At 49.4% G+C, this 18,104-nt stretch overlaps 1 protein-coding gene across 5 annotated transcripts in view; it reads right to left on the bottom strand.

Moving 5' to 3' along the window:
• The window catches only part of LOC119454031 (sphingosine kinase 2-like), a 94,489-nt gene that overhangs the window by 12,976 nt on the left and 63,409 nt on the right, over window positions 1-18,104 (bottom strand). Inside the window, exons 2-9 of one of the 5 annotated variants that reach the window (XR_007467018.1) lie at window positions 15,350-15,508; window positions 13,162-13,256; window positions 10,845-10,960; window positions 8,729-8,949; window positions 6,766-6,967; window positions 4,762-4,972; window positions 3,752-4,099; window positions 1,217-1,322 (exon numbers count right to left, since the gene is read on the bottom strand). Coding sequence is in view for 4 of the 5 variants with exons in the window: in XM_049667629.1 (XP_049523586.1) it covers window positions 3,752-4,099; window positions 4,762-4,972; window positions 6,766-6,967; window positions 8,729-8,949; window positions 10,845-10,960; window positions 13,162-13,256; window positions 15,350-15,508 (1,352 nt within the window). In the remaining variant the exon portion in view is untranslated. The remainder of the gene's footprint in view (window positions 1-1,216; window positions 1,323-3,751; window positions 4,100-4,761; window positions 4,973-6,765; window positions 6,968-8,728; window positions 8,950-10,844; window positions 10,961-13,161; window positions 13,257-15,349; window positions 15,509-18,104) is intronic. The other 4 variants (XM_049667629.1, XM_049667628.1, XM_049667630.1 and 1 more) reach the window with 4 other exon arrangements.

An 18,104-nucleotide genomic window follows, 5' to 3' on the forward strand; every position in this document is an offset into this window, starting at 1 on the left:
CCGTCGTCACTCGTCATCTGAGTGCAAATAACCAACGAGCCATTCCATACAGGTATGACATAGCCTTTGCGGACGATCTCGCAAGCGCGCACCGTCACCATCTCAGAGGCCCGTTCTAAGCCGCTTCTAGTACCAGCGCATCCCTGACGGCAGTTTTTAGACACCCCCCGCCCCACGCTTGCATTAGACTTGACGTATGCAAAACCGATCGCGAAATCAACAGCACGTGCAAGCTTCGCGAGTGCGGATAACAGAGCCTGGTGCAACTGCTAGGAGTTTTGAGCACTATGCAGGGTTCTTCGAGCAGTGTTCATTCTCCTATAATTCTGGAGAAAGAGGACCCTTGTCCAGTGACACGGGTAGCCAAAGGTCAGTGCACGAAACAGACAGTTGTTAACAACAATGGGCAATACGCAATGGGCAATACCAGTAGATTAGAAGTCGAAGCGATAAGAGACCGATCCTTGGAAAGATGACGACAGTGCTCACCGTCGTTTAAGATACTCAATATGCGAGATGGTACGCCAGCAACAGCGACGCTTCTACAACGGCGTATGTTCGCTGGCAAACACCGTCTTGTAGTACAAGAAATGTGAGCACAAACCCAGTCACGCACGGTGGAAGACTCGGAGGATCGTTGGGCCATCACAGTTCCGGGGATTAGAGGTCAACGCTACCACGAAATTTCCGAGATAAAAAGGATTACTCGGCAGTGGGAAAAATCGCAAAAAAGTCGCAAAAATAATTGGGGTAGGGAAGGAACGCTACCCCATTCAACCAAAACCATAGCACAAAAAAAACGTAAATATCAAACCATCAAGACCGTGCCATTCCCACGTCATGTACTGTGACGTCAGGTGTCAGCACGTACTAAAACATCACAATCTACATTTGATCCCTGCCCTTGGAATGAAGATTGTAGCATCTGCACCAATAGACAAGTGTCTATTTCCTTCGTCGTGGAACGATCTGCGCTCCTAAAGAAACTGCACACAAATGTTCGCGAGGCGCGCACAAACACACGGTTCTTGCACTGGCCACCGGTCTCGGGGATGCACTAGAGGAGGCAGTTGAGTCGATAGCTGGTCAACTTGAACAAAACCTTAGCTCGCATGCCGCTGAACATGACTGGCTTTTGAGAAACTTTTCAAAAAGCTATACTGCCGAAAGTTGGCAGATCAAGACAATTCTGGCACGCTTCCCAGAGGGACTACAAACATGTACTTGTCCCTGTTGGCGATGCGTCTAAAGTCACGTCGTCTCGTAGAATCCTAGAAAGTCAGAATTCGTCCCAGAGAAGGCAGCACCCGGGCCTGCAGAATCTGCAAGAATGATACAGGCAGAAAAAAAAAAGAAAGCGGCGTTACTTAGGCACAAGATGAAACAGTGGTGGAGTACTGGATACTTAAGATAATGCCACATCAGTGATTCCGATAAATTTTACGATTAAGCAATGACAGTTAACAAAAAAAAAAAAAACTTGGGAAGAGTAAAAAGCGAAGCTTCAGATAGTGTGAGATACAGACAGGCTTCCGTGCAAAAAAATTTAGGCTTGAAATACGAGTTTATGCGCCACGAAAGTGTCGCAAAAGTAGGCGTTTTCGATACCAAAACTATAGGAAACGCAGTGTTTACCGCTCGCCCGTAAGTGACGCATAACTTCGTAACACCCGACTACTCAGCATGGCCTCCGAGATCAGGCACCCCCTCGGCGCGCAGCGGTGGCACGATGAAAAATACGAGGCAACGAAATCGAACCATAGTCATATCCGCTCACCACAAGGTGTACGCGTTGTCTGCACAGGTGTGCTATTTGACCCTTTCAGTGCCGTGTTTTTTTTTTTAAGAAAGTGACGTACGCCTAGCGTCGCGATCTTTTTTTTCTACGATATTACAAAATGAACATAATATTATTTTGGCTGTGCAGAAAGGAAAGATGACACGATTAATGAAAAATGCACTCTTGGTATCCGAGTGGAGAGAGTGAAGAACGTACGGGTTACGTCATGACATCGCGGAACAGAAACGCGGGAACGCACCGATACCTCAGTGGCATGAATAGCTAAAAGCTGCTAATAAGAAAAAACTAGACAATAACAGCCCTGTTGGTTTTGCCAAGATAGCTTCAGTAGTATATACAACTTATCGAATACCAATTCCGCCAAAGTTATTTTTCGTTGCCGCTGGGCCGTTAACGAGCACACAGACTCGGACTGCCACATCTTCAGTTTCCACGAGCTGCAGCCACTCATGAAACACTTCATCTGTACATTTAAGTACGAAGTTGAAAATACAGCATTAGGTCTCATGCGCAAGTTATGAAATCCAAACCCTTAATAGCAACCTATCACGACCCCAAGAAGTCATCCTGCCGTGCTTTGCGAACCCTCACATTAACGCCCTTAAATCGACAGGCGGTGCGCGACAGAGCTATCTTTGGATATGAGAGAGCTTATTGAGAGTTTTTTTAAGCGAAGTGTGTCCCTACCATCTCGTTGCAATTGAAGCGAATATGCAAATGATTTCACCTCACGGAATGAGTTGCTTCTGCCATGAGTGTTGTTTTGGATTGCACCAGATATGCTCCATGACCGTTTTCAATGATTATAAAATCCTCACTTTTCTTTCGATAGTGCAATCTGAGAAGCTTTAGCAAGGCTATTGGACAGTGCGAATGCCTTCTCGAATTGTGCATTTGAGTTCATCTTAGTTGCCCCTTGTGAAACCAGAGAGTGATGTCTTATATCGGCATACTATATTAGAAATGTTAGAGATGTGTGGCAAAGTGGTTCAAGACGAGAGTGAAGAGAAGTTATTGAGATAAACTATTTCCAGGAAACAGGGCATCTACGAAACGCCTTCCCACTAGGGTTCCGCGGGCTAGGACCACGGCACCAGCTGTGGGATCATGGACTTTTCCAGACCAGGACGCCACGGCCAGAGCCGTACCACTGGGAAAGGCCGTAAATAAAGGTTTCCAGTCCTTTGAGCCCACGTGACTAGCATCTGTTACCCCTGGCTCTCCCTGATATTTAGCACTAGATCGGGGCCTCAAAAAGCTTTACTGTCTCTCTCTCACGTCAATTCAGACTCAACATTTAAAGCAGGGTTCGTTGCATTGTTTTTTTTTTTGTGTGAAAAGGACTTCTTATACTTCTAGATATCCATATGTAAAACTCAAGATACTCCCTGACAGTTAGCCCCGGATCGGGCGCCTCAAAATGATTTACTGTGTCACATCAAAGTATATTTGAAGGTTTCTTTGAAGACCCACGATTCAAGGTACCAGGTGTAATGCGGGCTTACATCAAAAATTTCACTAGAACGCCTTCGCAGACTGCGTGACAATGCCCACAGAAACAGTTCTGTTTTTTTTTTGTGTGTGTGTGTGTGTGTGATTATTTTTCTTTCCTTTTTTCCCCTTTTTTTGTACTTACTTTTTTTTTCTTTCCTGTCGAATCCCTTTACCCCTCCCCCGGTACAGGGTAGCCAACCGGAGTCTGGTTAACCTCCCTGTCTTTCCTTTCCCTTTTTTTGTCTCTCTCTCTACATCAAAATTTAAAGCAGGGTTAGTTGCATTTTTCTTGCGCGCGAAAGAAGACTTCTTTCGGACATCTCGACCTAACACTTCTTTAAGATGCAGAAGTCAAGACCCTCCCAGAGTGTCAGGCCCGGATTGGGAGGCCTCAAGAAGTTTTACTGTAGCATGTACGAAAGTCTATAAGCGAAGGTTTCCCTTCGAAGACCCCACCTTCGTCTTGACGGCCTCGCCATCGACGGTGATGGTGCTATCGGAGAAGCTCTCCAGGCGGAACGCCCGAACCGGTATGAGGCGCACGAAGGGCAAGTCCACGTGCTGGCCGGCCTCCTGCGCCTTGAAGTAGCTGAGCACCTGGAATCGGGTCACGTCTCCACGAATGATGAGCAGCCAGGCGATGCCGTCGTCCAACCGCGACTCGGGCGCGATGAACAGGTTGGTGCCCAGGTGGCTGACCATGCTCGAGTAGCAGATGACGAAGCGCCCCTCTTCCACGGTCCAGTCCTCCGGCACTGGATCCGTCAGAGCCGGGAACCACTCGGGCGCCGACAGCGCGGGCTCCTGCGTTCGTCCCCAGCAGATGAGCATTGCCCGACGACCTGGCCTGGCTCAATGCGCATACAGGGTTTAACGCGCAACACGGCCTCAACATTTAGAGCACGGGCCGTCATATTTCTTTTTGCGGGAAAGAACTCAAAAACGCCTTCAAGACATTCGGATGTATAAGTCACGACCTATAATATACTTCTATGGCCCAAAGTCCGGAGTCACTGCTTTGAGCTGCAGAATCGGGGTGTTTCGCCAGGGCTTCCGACGAAGACGGGTACCCTTGTTAAACGATTGTTGGCTCTGGTTCGAAGATTCCCTTGTTCGACCCCTGTTGATACATTTGTCTCCAAGTTCCAGCGACTAATTCCCTTTGACTACTTTAAAACTCATCGATTCGTGGGGTTTAATATCCCGCAGCACTATTGGGGCCATGAGATGCGCGATAGTGAAGGGCTGGGGATAAATTCCGACCACCTGGGGTTCTTTCACTTGCACCTAAGTTACGTGCGCGAGCGTTTCGTTTTACATTTCACCCCCGACGAGATAAGGCCGCCGGGACCGCGATTCGACATCGCGACATCGTGCTCGTGCAACAGGATGCCATAGCGACCGAGCCACCACGGTGCTACTTTCGCGTGGCGAGTGAAAGGAGGTAGAAAGGAAGTCGCGCTTGCCTGCGGCTTGGGACCCGGCACGCGCTCTACGCCCGAGTCGGCGACCAGTTCGAGCTCGGGCGGCAGCTCCTCGCCCGTGAGAGGAGTCGCGTGGTCCTCGGTGCCAGCCGGCACGGCGCGCCCCGTAGCCCTCTCCAGGCCACTCTCGTTCCCTTCGTTCTGTGACGTCACGTAATCGTCCGTGCGGTGGCCTTCCGGAGCGCTATCAGACCTGGATATGGGAGCGCGCCAAGAACAATAAATAAATACATAAATAAATAAACCAAGTGGTGCTTCACGTTACAAACGGGAGGGGGGGGGGCACAGGGCGTGAACACATGGACAAAGAAGGGACACGTACAGGTCAACTGCTACAGTGACAACGCTAACGTGCGGCCCTCTATTTGCTGGCGTTCGAGATGCCTACTAAAGCTACGCGAATGTACTGCACAGGGGTCTAGCAAAATCGCCAGAGCAACGGGCAATGCGTTTTTTATGCGAAGCAGGGCGTCTCTGTACTTGCCATAAGGACGAATTTGCCGTTAAATGGAACATATGAGTCACCTGCAAATATTGTACAATGAAGACAGGCGCGCGCAGCGGTACGTGTCCCGTCGTTATCCGTGCTTTTACGCGCAGATCTGTGTATAGTTTCGGAATAAAGGAACTAGCCCTAACGAAAGCTTTTATTGCTTCCCCTTGCAGGAAATAGCGTTCACCGCTAAAGCAGGTACTGAAGCAAGCTCTTCGGATGAAAGAAAATGTCATTATGAAAGAGGAACGACTTATAGGAGAAGCAGTTAGAAGAGAGCAACAAAGAATTAAAAAAAAAAATATCGCAGTTTCGCCCGAAAGGCGAAGCATCAATTGCGATAGCAAATTAGTACAAAGCTATACGGAGTAAGGATAGTGGTTTTATCAGCTGTATAAACTTGGACATGCAGCAGCAACGCACAGAACTGTTGTCGACGCTGTCGGTGTTTTGCCCGCGTTCGCACCGAACGCGCGCGGCGTTGGTGACTGTTGCCGGTGCCTCTGGGGGCGGCTCGGAGGTTTTCGACAAGATCAGAATGGGACGCTCATCGAGCAGCGTCGGAAATCTTACCCACCTTTTCACCTCGCAACATGTTTATTTAAATACGCATTTGGTGCCGCAGCTAAACGTCGCCTCCCCTCCCTCCCTCCCGCCCCCCACCCCCGGCCTTTCGCTCGATAGAAGAAGGCGCGTTTGCTCTCTATATATGGTGATTGTAAAGGAGGAAAGAGACGCTTAATTCTGCAGCCCTTCAGGGAACACGGCGCAGAACGCGCGTTGGCTTTCCGACGTGCGTTCGCTCCCCGTGAAAGCGCGCGTCCCTCGCGCCCTTTCACTCGCACATACAGCGTCCGGAGCGGGGCAATGATTTCATCGCCGTTGACGTCATACGGAACCTCACGGCGACGGCGACGGCGACGGCAACGGCGACGCCGACGGCAGAAATCCGCTTTGGAGTGTCCATATAATTGCTATCGCAATAAAACTTTTAAAATTGCGGCAGAACCCATTTCACGTTGAACGTCGACGTTGATCTAGCGACACACCGTATTGCCGTCACAGAGACGCGTCATATACGAACCGTGTATGCAGTCGGGTTCCTCTCTCGCTCTTCCCACTGAACAGGCTGCGGCATCTAGTGCCGCCGCCGTAAAGTCTGCGCGTGGCGCGTGTGTGAATTCGGGCAAAATTGTCTGAGCATACATGACGTGGGTTCAATTCCGCCATGAGCTGGATAAGTTTCTGATGAATTTTTTTTTGTCATTGAAGAGCGGCACACACCTAGTGGCCACATACCCAGCGAACCAAGTCGGAGGAGAAAACGGTTAGGTAGACATAGGCAGATAGTCTCCTGAAAGCGCGTGAAGTTCCCAAACAACGCTAATTTCATTAAAACCGCATCTAGCTTGCGCTAACAACAGCGGAACACTAAGAAAGTAACATCACGCTTTTGGAGCAACAAAGTGCGCATACGTACAATGCCTACCCACCTGTGAAACGTCCGCGTGTTGCCGTTCTGGCCGCGTAGTTCGCCGAGGTCGGCGCCCGACGACTGGTTGCGGGGCGGAGGGGGTGACGAGGGCCCGTTGGGCGACGACGGTGACGTCACCAGCCGCGAGATGACTCCGTTGCCGCCCTTCATCTTCTCGGTGGCCGGCAGGTACGATATCCGGCCGTGGTAGGTGCGCAGGTCTACAAAACGTTGCGGAACGAGCAAGCGGCGCTCGTAAACTGAGACGAGGCACGAGAGTTCTAAATGGGGGTGTGCGAATACAGTCAACACTCGTTAATTCGAACTCGGTTCATTCGACTTTTCGCTTAATTCGAACGCATGGAAAGTCCCGGCGAGAAACCGCGAGGTGTAAAAAAAAAGAAATAGGGCTCCAATCTACGCTGTGAAGATGGTTGGAGAGCGAAGCTGTGAACGACACCTAGAACGATGACCTATTGCGACGTGGCTTGAAATTATTCACAAAGCGACATTCACGTGCACTTTATCTAAACGTTAGTCAAAGACGCATCAACGGCCTGCGACTTAGCTAGCGCCGCTACTTCGTGCACCTACAAAGAGTGGGCCAGGGACAAGCGAAATGCACTGAACCTGGAACCACAGTAGATCACACACGGAGCAACTAAATCCAAATTCTGAGTCGAGAAATTAATTTCTTCTTAAATTTGGAATTTGGCCCCTTGAAACGATTGATTACACTGTACCTTCGTCGCTTGGCCGCGTTTTCGGCATCACGACATTCATCATCATCCTGCCGCGTTTGCGCTGATCGTCGCTTTATATTTTAGCCTACGATTTCACTACCTCCGGGATCGGCTCACGAAAGAGGTTATTTTTGTCCACGGACACGACAAATGCATTGGGGGGGGGGGGGGGGGGGGGCTGGTAGAGGTATACAGCTTCGCTGCAAAACAAAACAACAACAAAAAAAAGCACTCGATATCGTTTAGTTCGAACACGAAAGCATGCCGCTTCGGTTTATTCGACTCGCCACAGGCGCCCCCTTGTGCACACCGCGTACACTAAGGCTGGAAAACAAATTCAGCAGACAGCGCTACGGTTTCCTTAGGTGTGAAGTAGTCTTACTTTACTTTTACTTTTCTTTTCATATCTTTACCTTTTCTTGCAGTCAGACGTACGCTGATGCAGCGTTTAAAGATGTCGGCGCTCGTCGCCGCGCAAGCCGGTTGAGTAGCACTTCAAGACCGAAAATCAAAAAGACATAATGAACTACTCGGAGCATTAAAAAATATTTGAACTGGTTCATTTTACCGCCGTTTGTTAATTCGACCTTACGGATAATTCGACCAAACCTCGCGGTCCCGCAAGGGTCGAATTAACGGAAGTCGACTGTATTCGAGATCATAGAATAACGAATCAAAATGACACTATCGTAAGTACTAGTACTTTTTCGGACAGTTTCCGAATATTTCATACCGCCAACTGCACGCGATCAAGCATAACATTGAAGCAAGAATGCACTAAAACCGATTTCGGAGGTCATAGCAGGTAAAAAACAAGAAAAGTTACACGTATATAGTGAAGCAAGCTGTGCGTCGCTAAGAGAGCCCCGAGCCCCAATGAGCCCCGAGTATGCGAATAAACTGCTTATCTAATACTAATGCTCCATTCATGCTTTTAATAAACAATGCTTCATAACGCGTAATGCAATGACAGAAGCTTGTAAACGTTATGAGCATATACTAGGGATGCGAATATCATTTTATATTAGTGAAAACGGCCGTTCATTATTCTAAAACTATTCGATTCAATTGCAAAAAAAAAAAAAAAATTTCCGCGTCGAGTCCCTGTTTCCGAACGCAGCGTCATCGACGATGAAGGTTATTATTATTATTCACTGGCATCCCCTTCGAAACGGAGGGGGGGGGGGGGGGGGGGGAGGTGACAAATCGGAGAGGACAGGAAGCGTATAGCCCACTCACTGAAGACCCTCCAAAAGGCCCACAGGGTGAAGCGTATCTCCCCGATGGCACGCAGCTTCTCGGACTCGATGTCGATGTCGGCCATGATGCCCCAGCCGACGTTCAGGAACGAGTAGAGAGGTCCCGACGGCGTCTCCACCTTCATCAGGTCCAGAGGGGCCACCCGTCCCTTGGCGATTCCCAACGTGGACGCCAGAATCGGATCGCTCACGTAGGGCTCACTGCGCGCCAAACCGTGAGACAATCAAGAAGGGGCCCGGACCGGTGGAGCAGCACACCGCGGTAAAAAAATTGCTTGTTCTCCCGCAATGGCTACCATATGCCGTCTTTTGCTGCCTGCGGTGCCCCGCCGCCTTAAACCGCTTTTCTTCTTCCAACAGTGGAGTGCACTCAGCGTCTGACGCTACTTTTTCTGCTTGTCGCGTCGAGGTGGTCGGCTTTAAAAGTGCGGCCAACTCACGGGCCGCTAGCGTTGGAAAGAGCGCAGGCAACCCTGTCCCAGCGCCAAAAGACAACAATCGAGTGTATGGTAGCCTGTATCTGCCTTTTGAACGTCGGTATTGGAAATGACAAAGAAAACTTCAGCGTACTAGAAGCTGCAGCTTGAGTGACATTGTGAACAAACATGAGGAAAAACTCGGAAGCAATATTTTTTGCATGTTGTTTGGGCAGTAACTAGCGTGTGTAATGCGGTCCTGTACAAAGGGTTGGGGGCCAGAGAACACATTTTCTTAACTTTTTGACTGGTTGCCCGGACGATCTCGCGTTGTTCTCGCAACTTTCCGGCATGCTCTCGTTTTGAGTGCCCGGATAACGGCTCTGGCTTTAGGCTCAAGGTCACTTGAAGGTCGCCGACAAGGGCAAGCATTTCCTGCTTAAAAGTTACAAACATGGATGAGGTGCCTCGAAAAGGCTGGTCTACGTTTCGAAAGGTGGACCTATCTTCGTCAAAGGCGAAGATGGGTCCACGAAGATGGGTCCACCTTTCGAAACGTAGACCAGTCTTTCTGAGACATCTTATCCCTGCTTGTAACCTTTATACAACCGTGAGACAGTAGTTTTCCACAGAAGGTCGCTACGCTGTTTCGCAGTGTTTCGCACCACTTCGCGGTGCAGTGCAGTGGCCGCAGGCATTGTAGCGGAACCTGCTGCAGCAGTCAGACAATAGGGGGCGAGTTCGGGCGAATGTAACGTGTCCCATACTAGCTTGCAGACATTTGTCCAGCATTCTCATTCACGGAGAGGCCGAACTGTACCAGGAAAGGCTGAATCTTCTTCTTTCTGGGGTTTTACGTGCCAAAACCAGTTCTGATTATGAGGCACGCCGTAGTGGAGGGCTCCGGATTAATTTTGACCACCTGGGGTTTTTTAACGTGCACTACAACGCAAGCACATGGGCGTTTTTGCATTTCGCCTCCATCGAAATGCGGCCGCCGCGGCCGGGATTCGATCCCGCGATCTCGTGCTCAGCAGCGCAACGCGTTAACTGACTGAGTTACCGCGGCGGGTGGAAAGGCTGAACGGAACGATTCATGATTTGAAGATGGTAATGAAGATCCCTAATTACATCCCCTTCGAATCGGAATCGTAAAAAATATTCACCTAGCCTCCACGGACTATGATATGCGTAACCGTATCTAGTGTAATCTAGCATTCGGCGATGTTGCCTATGCCTCTAACAACCCCGGCAACGTCTCCTCCCTGTTCTTCCCCAAGTGCCTCTGGAAGATGGACGTTCCCCTACAGTTTTGGCCAGGTGAATTTCTTGACATGTCATTACAACATGCTGAGTAGATAGATAGTCTCCGGGTTTTTTAAGTGAAGCTTTCTTTGACTATGCCTGCCCTCGATTATGCGATTTGTCGTCTTTCTCGCCGAGCAGAAGCTGTCATGGATGTGATGACTTTCTCGAGATTTTGCCTGATTCGGCAATGGATGCGCTGTCGTGTACGGCCGGCAGCCTTTCTGGCGCTGTGCCCAGCTCGCCATCCTACCACAGTGCGAAAAGCGCTTTCGACCGTCTATACTTCGCCGCGCTAACTATCGCGAAGGTGACACTAACGCCGAAAGTAATACGGCCGGGTCGATACGAGGTACGGGTTATATAGGCTCTCACTTGGCGGCGTGGCTGATGGTGCGCGCCAGGCCGTTTCCAGATCCACCGGGGATGATGCCGATGGGTATCTTGACGGCCAGCTCCCAGTCGGGCCGCTCCATGAGGCCGTTGTACACCTGGAGTGAAAGAAGAAGAACGCGCATAGTGCAAGGGGCGGTAGGTCACAACCCCGCCAGAGAGAAGCTCCGAGACCACTGTACATGTAACGGATACAGTTGAAGCGCGAAAAGAACACGATGGCAACAGGAATGACGCGGACCAACGTTTGTCCACACATGCCACGTCATCACCCGTCTCATACTCGGGCTTCGACTCTATTCGTTCCGGAACACCTATTACAGGAGAATGTCCACCCGAGCTCGTTGGGTGCGCACTGCTAGAAAAGCATAAAACAATGCGTCGACTGTAGGGAAAAAGAGCCACGTTACTTCAGTGTTTTTTATTGGGAAACCATTTCTTGGAAAAAAAAAAAGCTAAACTGCTCCCAAGCCTTGCACTGAATACACTATCGTCACCTGTTAAAGCTCAGTTATGCAACAAAGGCCTACAGATTATCTAGCTTTTACGCGTGGATCTCTACCGACGCGTCGTGATGGTAATGTTATCAAGTATTGTAGAGATGGCGCATTTATTACTAGTCAGGTGTCCCTTTTAAGCGTGAACTGTACTGTAAAGCTGGATAATAGAGCAATGCGTAAAGTGCAAGGCGCGGGTCACGACTGAAAAGTAGAGAAGTTCTGGTTCAAACTGCTATCGCTAGAAATGACTACAGCAAAAGCCTCGCAATACTAAAGTAGGTGTCGATGTCGTTATTTGAACGCTTCCCGTTATAGATATGCCGATAGCGATTGCATATATGCCCGTATTAAGAGGCTTTCAAAATAAATTCCGGTTATCGTCGCGGCCATATCTTTTCCACAACTCGCGCGTTGAAAGGGCAGCGCCGGTATGTTGCTGCTCGTAAGAACACAACGATGTCAGCAGTTATGCAGAACCTCTCGAACATACGCTTGGGTGTGGAACTAAGGTATCAACGCTACTACTTCTTCAACCAATGGAACACCCGAGTACACTTAAACATACTTGTTCACTCGTGGTGATCCTTTTGGTAACAGATTAGGGCGCTAGTTCCTAGATATTAACACAGTGGGGCGCTAGTTCCACACTTTTGGCCAGGGCAATGCTTGTGTCCACCCGTTGTAAATGGGCTGGCAACCACTACATCATTATCGCAATCATGAAGTCCAACCTTCTTTGTGGCGTCAGACGAGTTTGGTGCTGTGTTCGTTGGTGGTAATGGCGGAGGATGTGGAGAGGAGGGTGCGATCGGTACGGAGAGGGAAAGGTGCGGCGCCGAGAGGAAGAAGACGGGAGGAGAGGTAGTGACGCTCACCGATTGGTTGGCAGAAGCGATGACGTCATTTGGTAGCCACCAGCGAAGTGTAAGCAAAAGCTTCGCTTACATCGATTTCCGGAATGCGTGGGACTTGCATAACTGTTCGTCTCCCTTTAGTGAGGCGCCTTTACAGTGGCTAAATAGCCACTGTAAATCCACTGTAAAGCCACATAGCCGCTATGGCTACATAGACACAACCTTTAACTCCGTTTTTTTCCCGCGGCTCTCTTAGCATGCCGAAGCTAAAGAGGGACAGCTGCACACGGGACAGCAACTTCTTCGTTGGCGGCTGAAGAACGTTCGGTAAAGCGACACTAGCACAGCTGAACAGTGTCAACCGTGCATTCCAACGCGGTTGGGGGTTTGGCAGTCATAGCGGTGCTACATGCGGAAGGCCACGGACAAGTGGACGCAATATAACGGAATAAAGGTGCGGCCACATAGTTTCCTACAAGTACCACTAGGGGGAACTTTGGCGCTAGCGTCTACGGGAGCTCCAAGCACCGCGCTTCAGTCAGCCTGGGAATGATGCGCAGTAGACTAATTTGCCTCAACCGCGCACTCGATCTTCTGGCTTCAAGCGGTTTTGCGACTGTGCAAATTGATGACGTTCAATAAAATATCGCGTTACTAATGCAACAATCGACAATTATTATGCACGTGCGCAGAGTGATATCGCCTTCGCGCATTCAGGGAAAATATGAGACTGTCACAAGGGGTGATCATTCGCAAATTTGTGCCAATAAAAGCAGACGAAGCGTACTAAACCAAAGCCACAAGAACGTCTGAATCCACAAGCACGAAGGTTTAGACAAATCCGTGTACTACTCATCGTTCCCATGACAACCGAGCGATGGCAGCGACAGAGTTCCCTCTAGTAAGTTTTCCAGGAAACCCTACGGTACATGGCTAGATGCATACCTCGTAAAGCAGCCCGTCCCCGGAAATGATGAGGATGCCGCTCCACTGATTCAGGCGGAGACTCTTGATGAAGTCCCGCGCGTGGTTCCGGCGCTCTGCGAATAATCGTATATAGATAGCTTTCACGTGACGTAACAGGCGCACCTTTTCAACCGTGCTAGTACCGAAACACGGCGGCGACGATGACGTCGGTGCAACACATCAGCTCTCCGCACACTGTGTTGCTTTTTTGACGGTGACTTCTTTTTCACTAGACTATCACTTATCAAATTTTAACTCAGTGCAAGACGCGCCTGCCCTGCTATCGTGCTGTTCCTTATCTTGCTCTGGCGGCTTCCTGGCATGCTGGTACCTCAAGATGGCGGCCACGATGACGTCAACGAAAAACCATCTGTAGAATTGTCAGAGCATTCGTGTCGATCCACGCAGCGACTACACGTACTACGTAACGTAGCGTAACGAACTACGAGCTAAAGTCTCGGAGTTCGTCGCCCGTAATCTGCTGGTGCTATGGGGCGACAGCCGTGCCTCCATTTGCGTGGGCTCTCTGTGCCTCATGATTCGCACAACTTGCTCCATATATGTGACGTGTTCGATAGGGTGCAATCTTTAGGCGCGCTATTGCAGTCACGCACCAGCTTGAGTTGAAAGGGCACGCGTTCGGCTACCGGCTGACACGCGCCCAGTAATTTACTTATTTATTCACAAGCCTCAGAGGCTCAAAAAAAAAAAAAAAACGAAGTATTACGTGAGGGTTGTCAGCCTCTCCTCCAGCACTTTGTCAGCCTTGGAGGAGGTTGACAAAATGTTGCGCGCATCGTTATACAAGACGGCTAACACGTGATTTTAAAAGTGCGCAGTTGTGAACATCAACAAATACATATAAAAGAACATACAGCGATTAGCGAGTACTACAACGCAGTAGACAAAGCGAGGCCAGTTAACAGACAAACGAATTTCATGGAAATAAGGTACCTAATTCCGCCTCAAACTTCACAGGGGGACGCATGACTACGATTTCGTCAGAAATATTGTTCTGGTTATATAACAGAGACAGTACAGCATTATTAATACTATACTCCAGTGCATAAATTATTAGCCGTGGTAGCGCTGAGGAATTAATAATAATTACAACGATGTTCATCCTTACTAAGGTCCTCATCTCGTTTAGGGCAACTATTAAGTACTCACACTACGAAACCTACCTCCCGCAGAAGGGAGAATATGCTTAAAGTGTGCTTCTCCTCACAACTAACTCTTAAAGACGGGGAAGCCAGCTTTGCCGACCGCTTTGAAAACGGCTACGAACTCTTGCGCGCACTCGAGAACAGATACCGCGACGCTTTGAGAAGTAGCGCGCTACTAACCGTAGTTCCGAATTTGGTCAGGGAAGAAGGCCTTTTCTTCTGTCGATAATGTTCCCCAACATCATAATCATAGTAGAACACCGGTTATCTGCCCTACGCATTGCGTATGTCCTGCGCAACCAAAATCTCAACCAAAATATAGGCTACACCCGTTTGCTCTCTAATCCACACCGCTGCCTTCCTATCTCCTAGCGTATAACGCCCATCATTTTTCGTTCCATCGCTCATTGAATGTCCTTAACTTTTCCTCGACCTTCTTTGCAAAACCTTCAAGTTTATGGCCCACATGTTAGTACCGGTACATTGCAATGATTGCACAGTGCAATAACTGTGCAATGTCTACGTCGATACAAAGCTCACTAACCGAGTAGTGGCACTACTGGAGTGTCCTTGCTCGACGTGTAAAGTAGCCGTCTGCACGAAGCTACACCGAACCAATCTATAGCACAGCGGCGACACTAGACAGTTGTAGCTCGACGTCTAGTATAGTCATCCGAACAAAACTAGGCCGAACCAATGGGTGCGTTCAAATGCACGCACCAGCGACCGTTGCCTCTTGGCCTCTTCGACTATCCGTCCCTAAACAGTCCCGGACCGCCCGACGCGGTGTATTTTCAGCCAATGAGCGATGCGTACGCGTCGCCTCCGGGCAGTCTCGGACGAGAAATCGAAGAGGCACTGAAACGCAGAAACGGATCTCGAAGGCTCTGCTTTCGTATACCGCCCGCGTAGGAAGTGATTGCGGAGCCAGAAACACGTCATAGCCGCCACGTCTTAGACACCACCGACACAGCAGGCGTTCCCCTCGCTCCCCGCATTACCGGTGACGAGTAGCAGGTGAGAGATGTCGGCCTCGGCCAGGATCGGTCGCACCCGGTGCAGGAAGATCTCGAGACTCCGGCCAGGTCCGCTCTTTGGGTTCACGATGACCAGGTAGTGTCGCTGCGCGGGCAGCTCGGCTGGAATGAACGCCTGGCCGTCTGCAAGGTCGAGGGGAAATGACGACAAATGAAGCGGCGCAGGCACGTCTGCGCGCATGCGCATCGACTGCGCGGTTCATTCGGCGAACAAACAGATTAAAGAGACTAAAGAGAGATCATTATAAAGAGACACTAAAGTGAAAAAAGTGAAACAGTGATTCAGCTTATACGCGTACACTATTCTTTCGAAACATTTTTTTTGTTAATTTCGTGGTGAGAGGTTTATTGAAAGAAAAAAAAAAACTAAGGATAAAGGTCTATTTTTTAAAGTTCGCGCCGAAACCCCCAGCACCGGTAGGTTAATGTGACGTCGCGAATTGCGACAGCACCTGTTTGGTACTGCTCAATCATTTATCGATAAGCAATGATTCATGCTGCACTTTAAAGAAAGCAAACACTGAAAACAAGGCTTACGGGCTGCGCTCAAGGAAACCGAGAACTTATTACCTAGCAAGGTTCGACAATATCTCAAAAAGAAAAAAAATGTGGTTGATCCCTCATATAGGAATCGGTATAGAACACGAAAGTGAAACGTGTCTTCACAGAAGTAGTGTAATGTTTATTGCACATTGATATATAATGTCTATTGGTGTTTTGTGGCTAAAGCGCCCTTAGGCGTTGATGCACCCACGCTGACGCCTGGTGGCACGTCTCCTCCATCACGACTACCAACGTCGATGACCATGAGCAACCGTCGTGCATATGGAAGCTGCACTACGCTGCACACGCTAGCACAACGCGAAAGACGAAGCACGTAACTGACACACTAATACAACGCGCAAGACAAAGCACGTAACTGAATCGTCACCGAGTCAAATCAGCGCGTACAGAGCGTCGTAATTGCAGCCTCCGCGATCAACTTCAGAAACATTTTCAGAGCTAATTGCGGAGGCCACGCTCCGCTGTGCTGAGTACGGTGAACGCCACCTAGGTGGCGTTGGTAGTGCTTCTTGATGCCAGCGTCCCTTCGAATGCTGGCATCGAGGCGTCGTAGTGCTGAGACCACCGAAGCGTTCACTGTCGGTGCGCGTTAGTGTCATAATGCAGTACTTCTCTTTTCTGCTCGTAGGCGGCGGCACCGCCCCGAGCAAGAGCGCGGGTACACGGAGGAGTGTTAGATATATAAGGCGCGTCTGTGTAGCTCTCTGCAAATGCGTTTGTGGCGCAATGGGTTAAACGCTCGGCGATCTATCGTCGCGGACCGATAGGTCGTGGGTTCGATTTCCAAATTTTGCATGTTTGTGGAACTTTTTCTTCTGGTTTCTTTCTTTGTATTATGTTCTATGACGTATTTCCGTGACGGAAATACGTCAGTGAAGTCTTGGTGGACCCCGGCATAAAACACTTTCGTGTTAAAAATCAGCCCACGCAAGCGAAACTGAATGCCAACTCCGCACGTCCCGTCGACGAACAGACGCGTTACAGTTCGAGGAACTCGTACTTGACGACATTGGCGCAATACTGCCACGCCGAGTGTAACACGGGTCTGTGACTCCAAAGGTTAGATTCCGCAGTTGTTATAGCTCGATCGCCTCTGTTTCAGAAGCGCTGTTAATCTTCTCGTGCATATAATTAATGCTTTTAGCTTCCGACTTCGCGCAGAACTTAGCCGTGCACATCGGTATAACGGCATATATTTTCAGTGGCAGGTGGTTTTAACTGCCAACCGCCGACAATTTTCTATTAAGTTCAACGAACGGCTGACGGATCGGTGTAGCCAGAGAGAGGGAGACAATTGCGACGTCCGGCAGAACGATCTTAAGACGTACATCATAAGTCTTGAACCTGCGACACATACATGTGGCAGTGACAGAACGGCTAACCGGTTGATAACGAATCAGAAAACAAGACCAATGAGCGGCGCGGACTCTTTCTATTGTGTGAACACGACACCCGAAGCAGCCTGGAGGCCGCCATTGTGTGGAACCGAGGAGGCGGCGGCAGCAGCAGACGACACTAATTTCCTGCAGCAGACGACAATAGTATCTGCAGAAGGCAACACGCGCAATAGTTATGTTCCGGAAGGTTTAGCGGCCACCAGAAGAGAATGGAATTCTTCACGTGTTCGAGCTCGTCGTTTACCAGACAATACCTAGCGGATATGCAACACACTGCTTTACAAATACCATTAGCGGAGTCCTTTGATAATTTTACGGCCACGTCCGCCACCACGTGAGGGTCAAACGAAACGCGTGGTGGGGATGTGCGGTTGCATAATTTTGTGACGTATCCCATACATTCCGTATCAACACGCTACGAACGTGTGGCCATGAATATGAGCCTGACACCGCACGCAGGAAGGGATTGGCCCGGGCGTAATTTAAACAGAAACTAAAGAAATTAACAAACACACACAGTTCAGACTGATAGGGTATTCTTTCAAAACACCGTTTTCGTAAATTTTGAAGGTAAGAGGGTCATCATTACGAGAAATTCATTTTGATGAATTTCTCGTCACACTGACCTACCGACTGCGCCGGTAGGTCAGTGTGACGTCACAGATTCTGAAGTGTCTTCTCGTAAATGGACAGTTATGGTGCAGTGGAGATCTCTCGAGCTCTATAAGTTCACTGTAGTCCATCTATATGTAGTCCAT

This window comes from Dermacentor silvarum, chromosome 5, assembly GCF_013339745.2.
Source record: "Dermacentor silvarum isolate Dsil-2018 chromosome 5, BIME_Dsil_1.4, whole genome shotgun sequence".
Classification (NCBI taxonomy): domain Eukaryota; kingdom Metazoa; phylum Arthropoda; class Arachnida; order Ixodida; family Ixodidae; genus Dermacentor; species Dermacentor silvarum.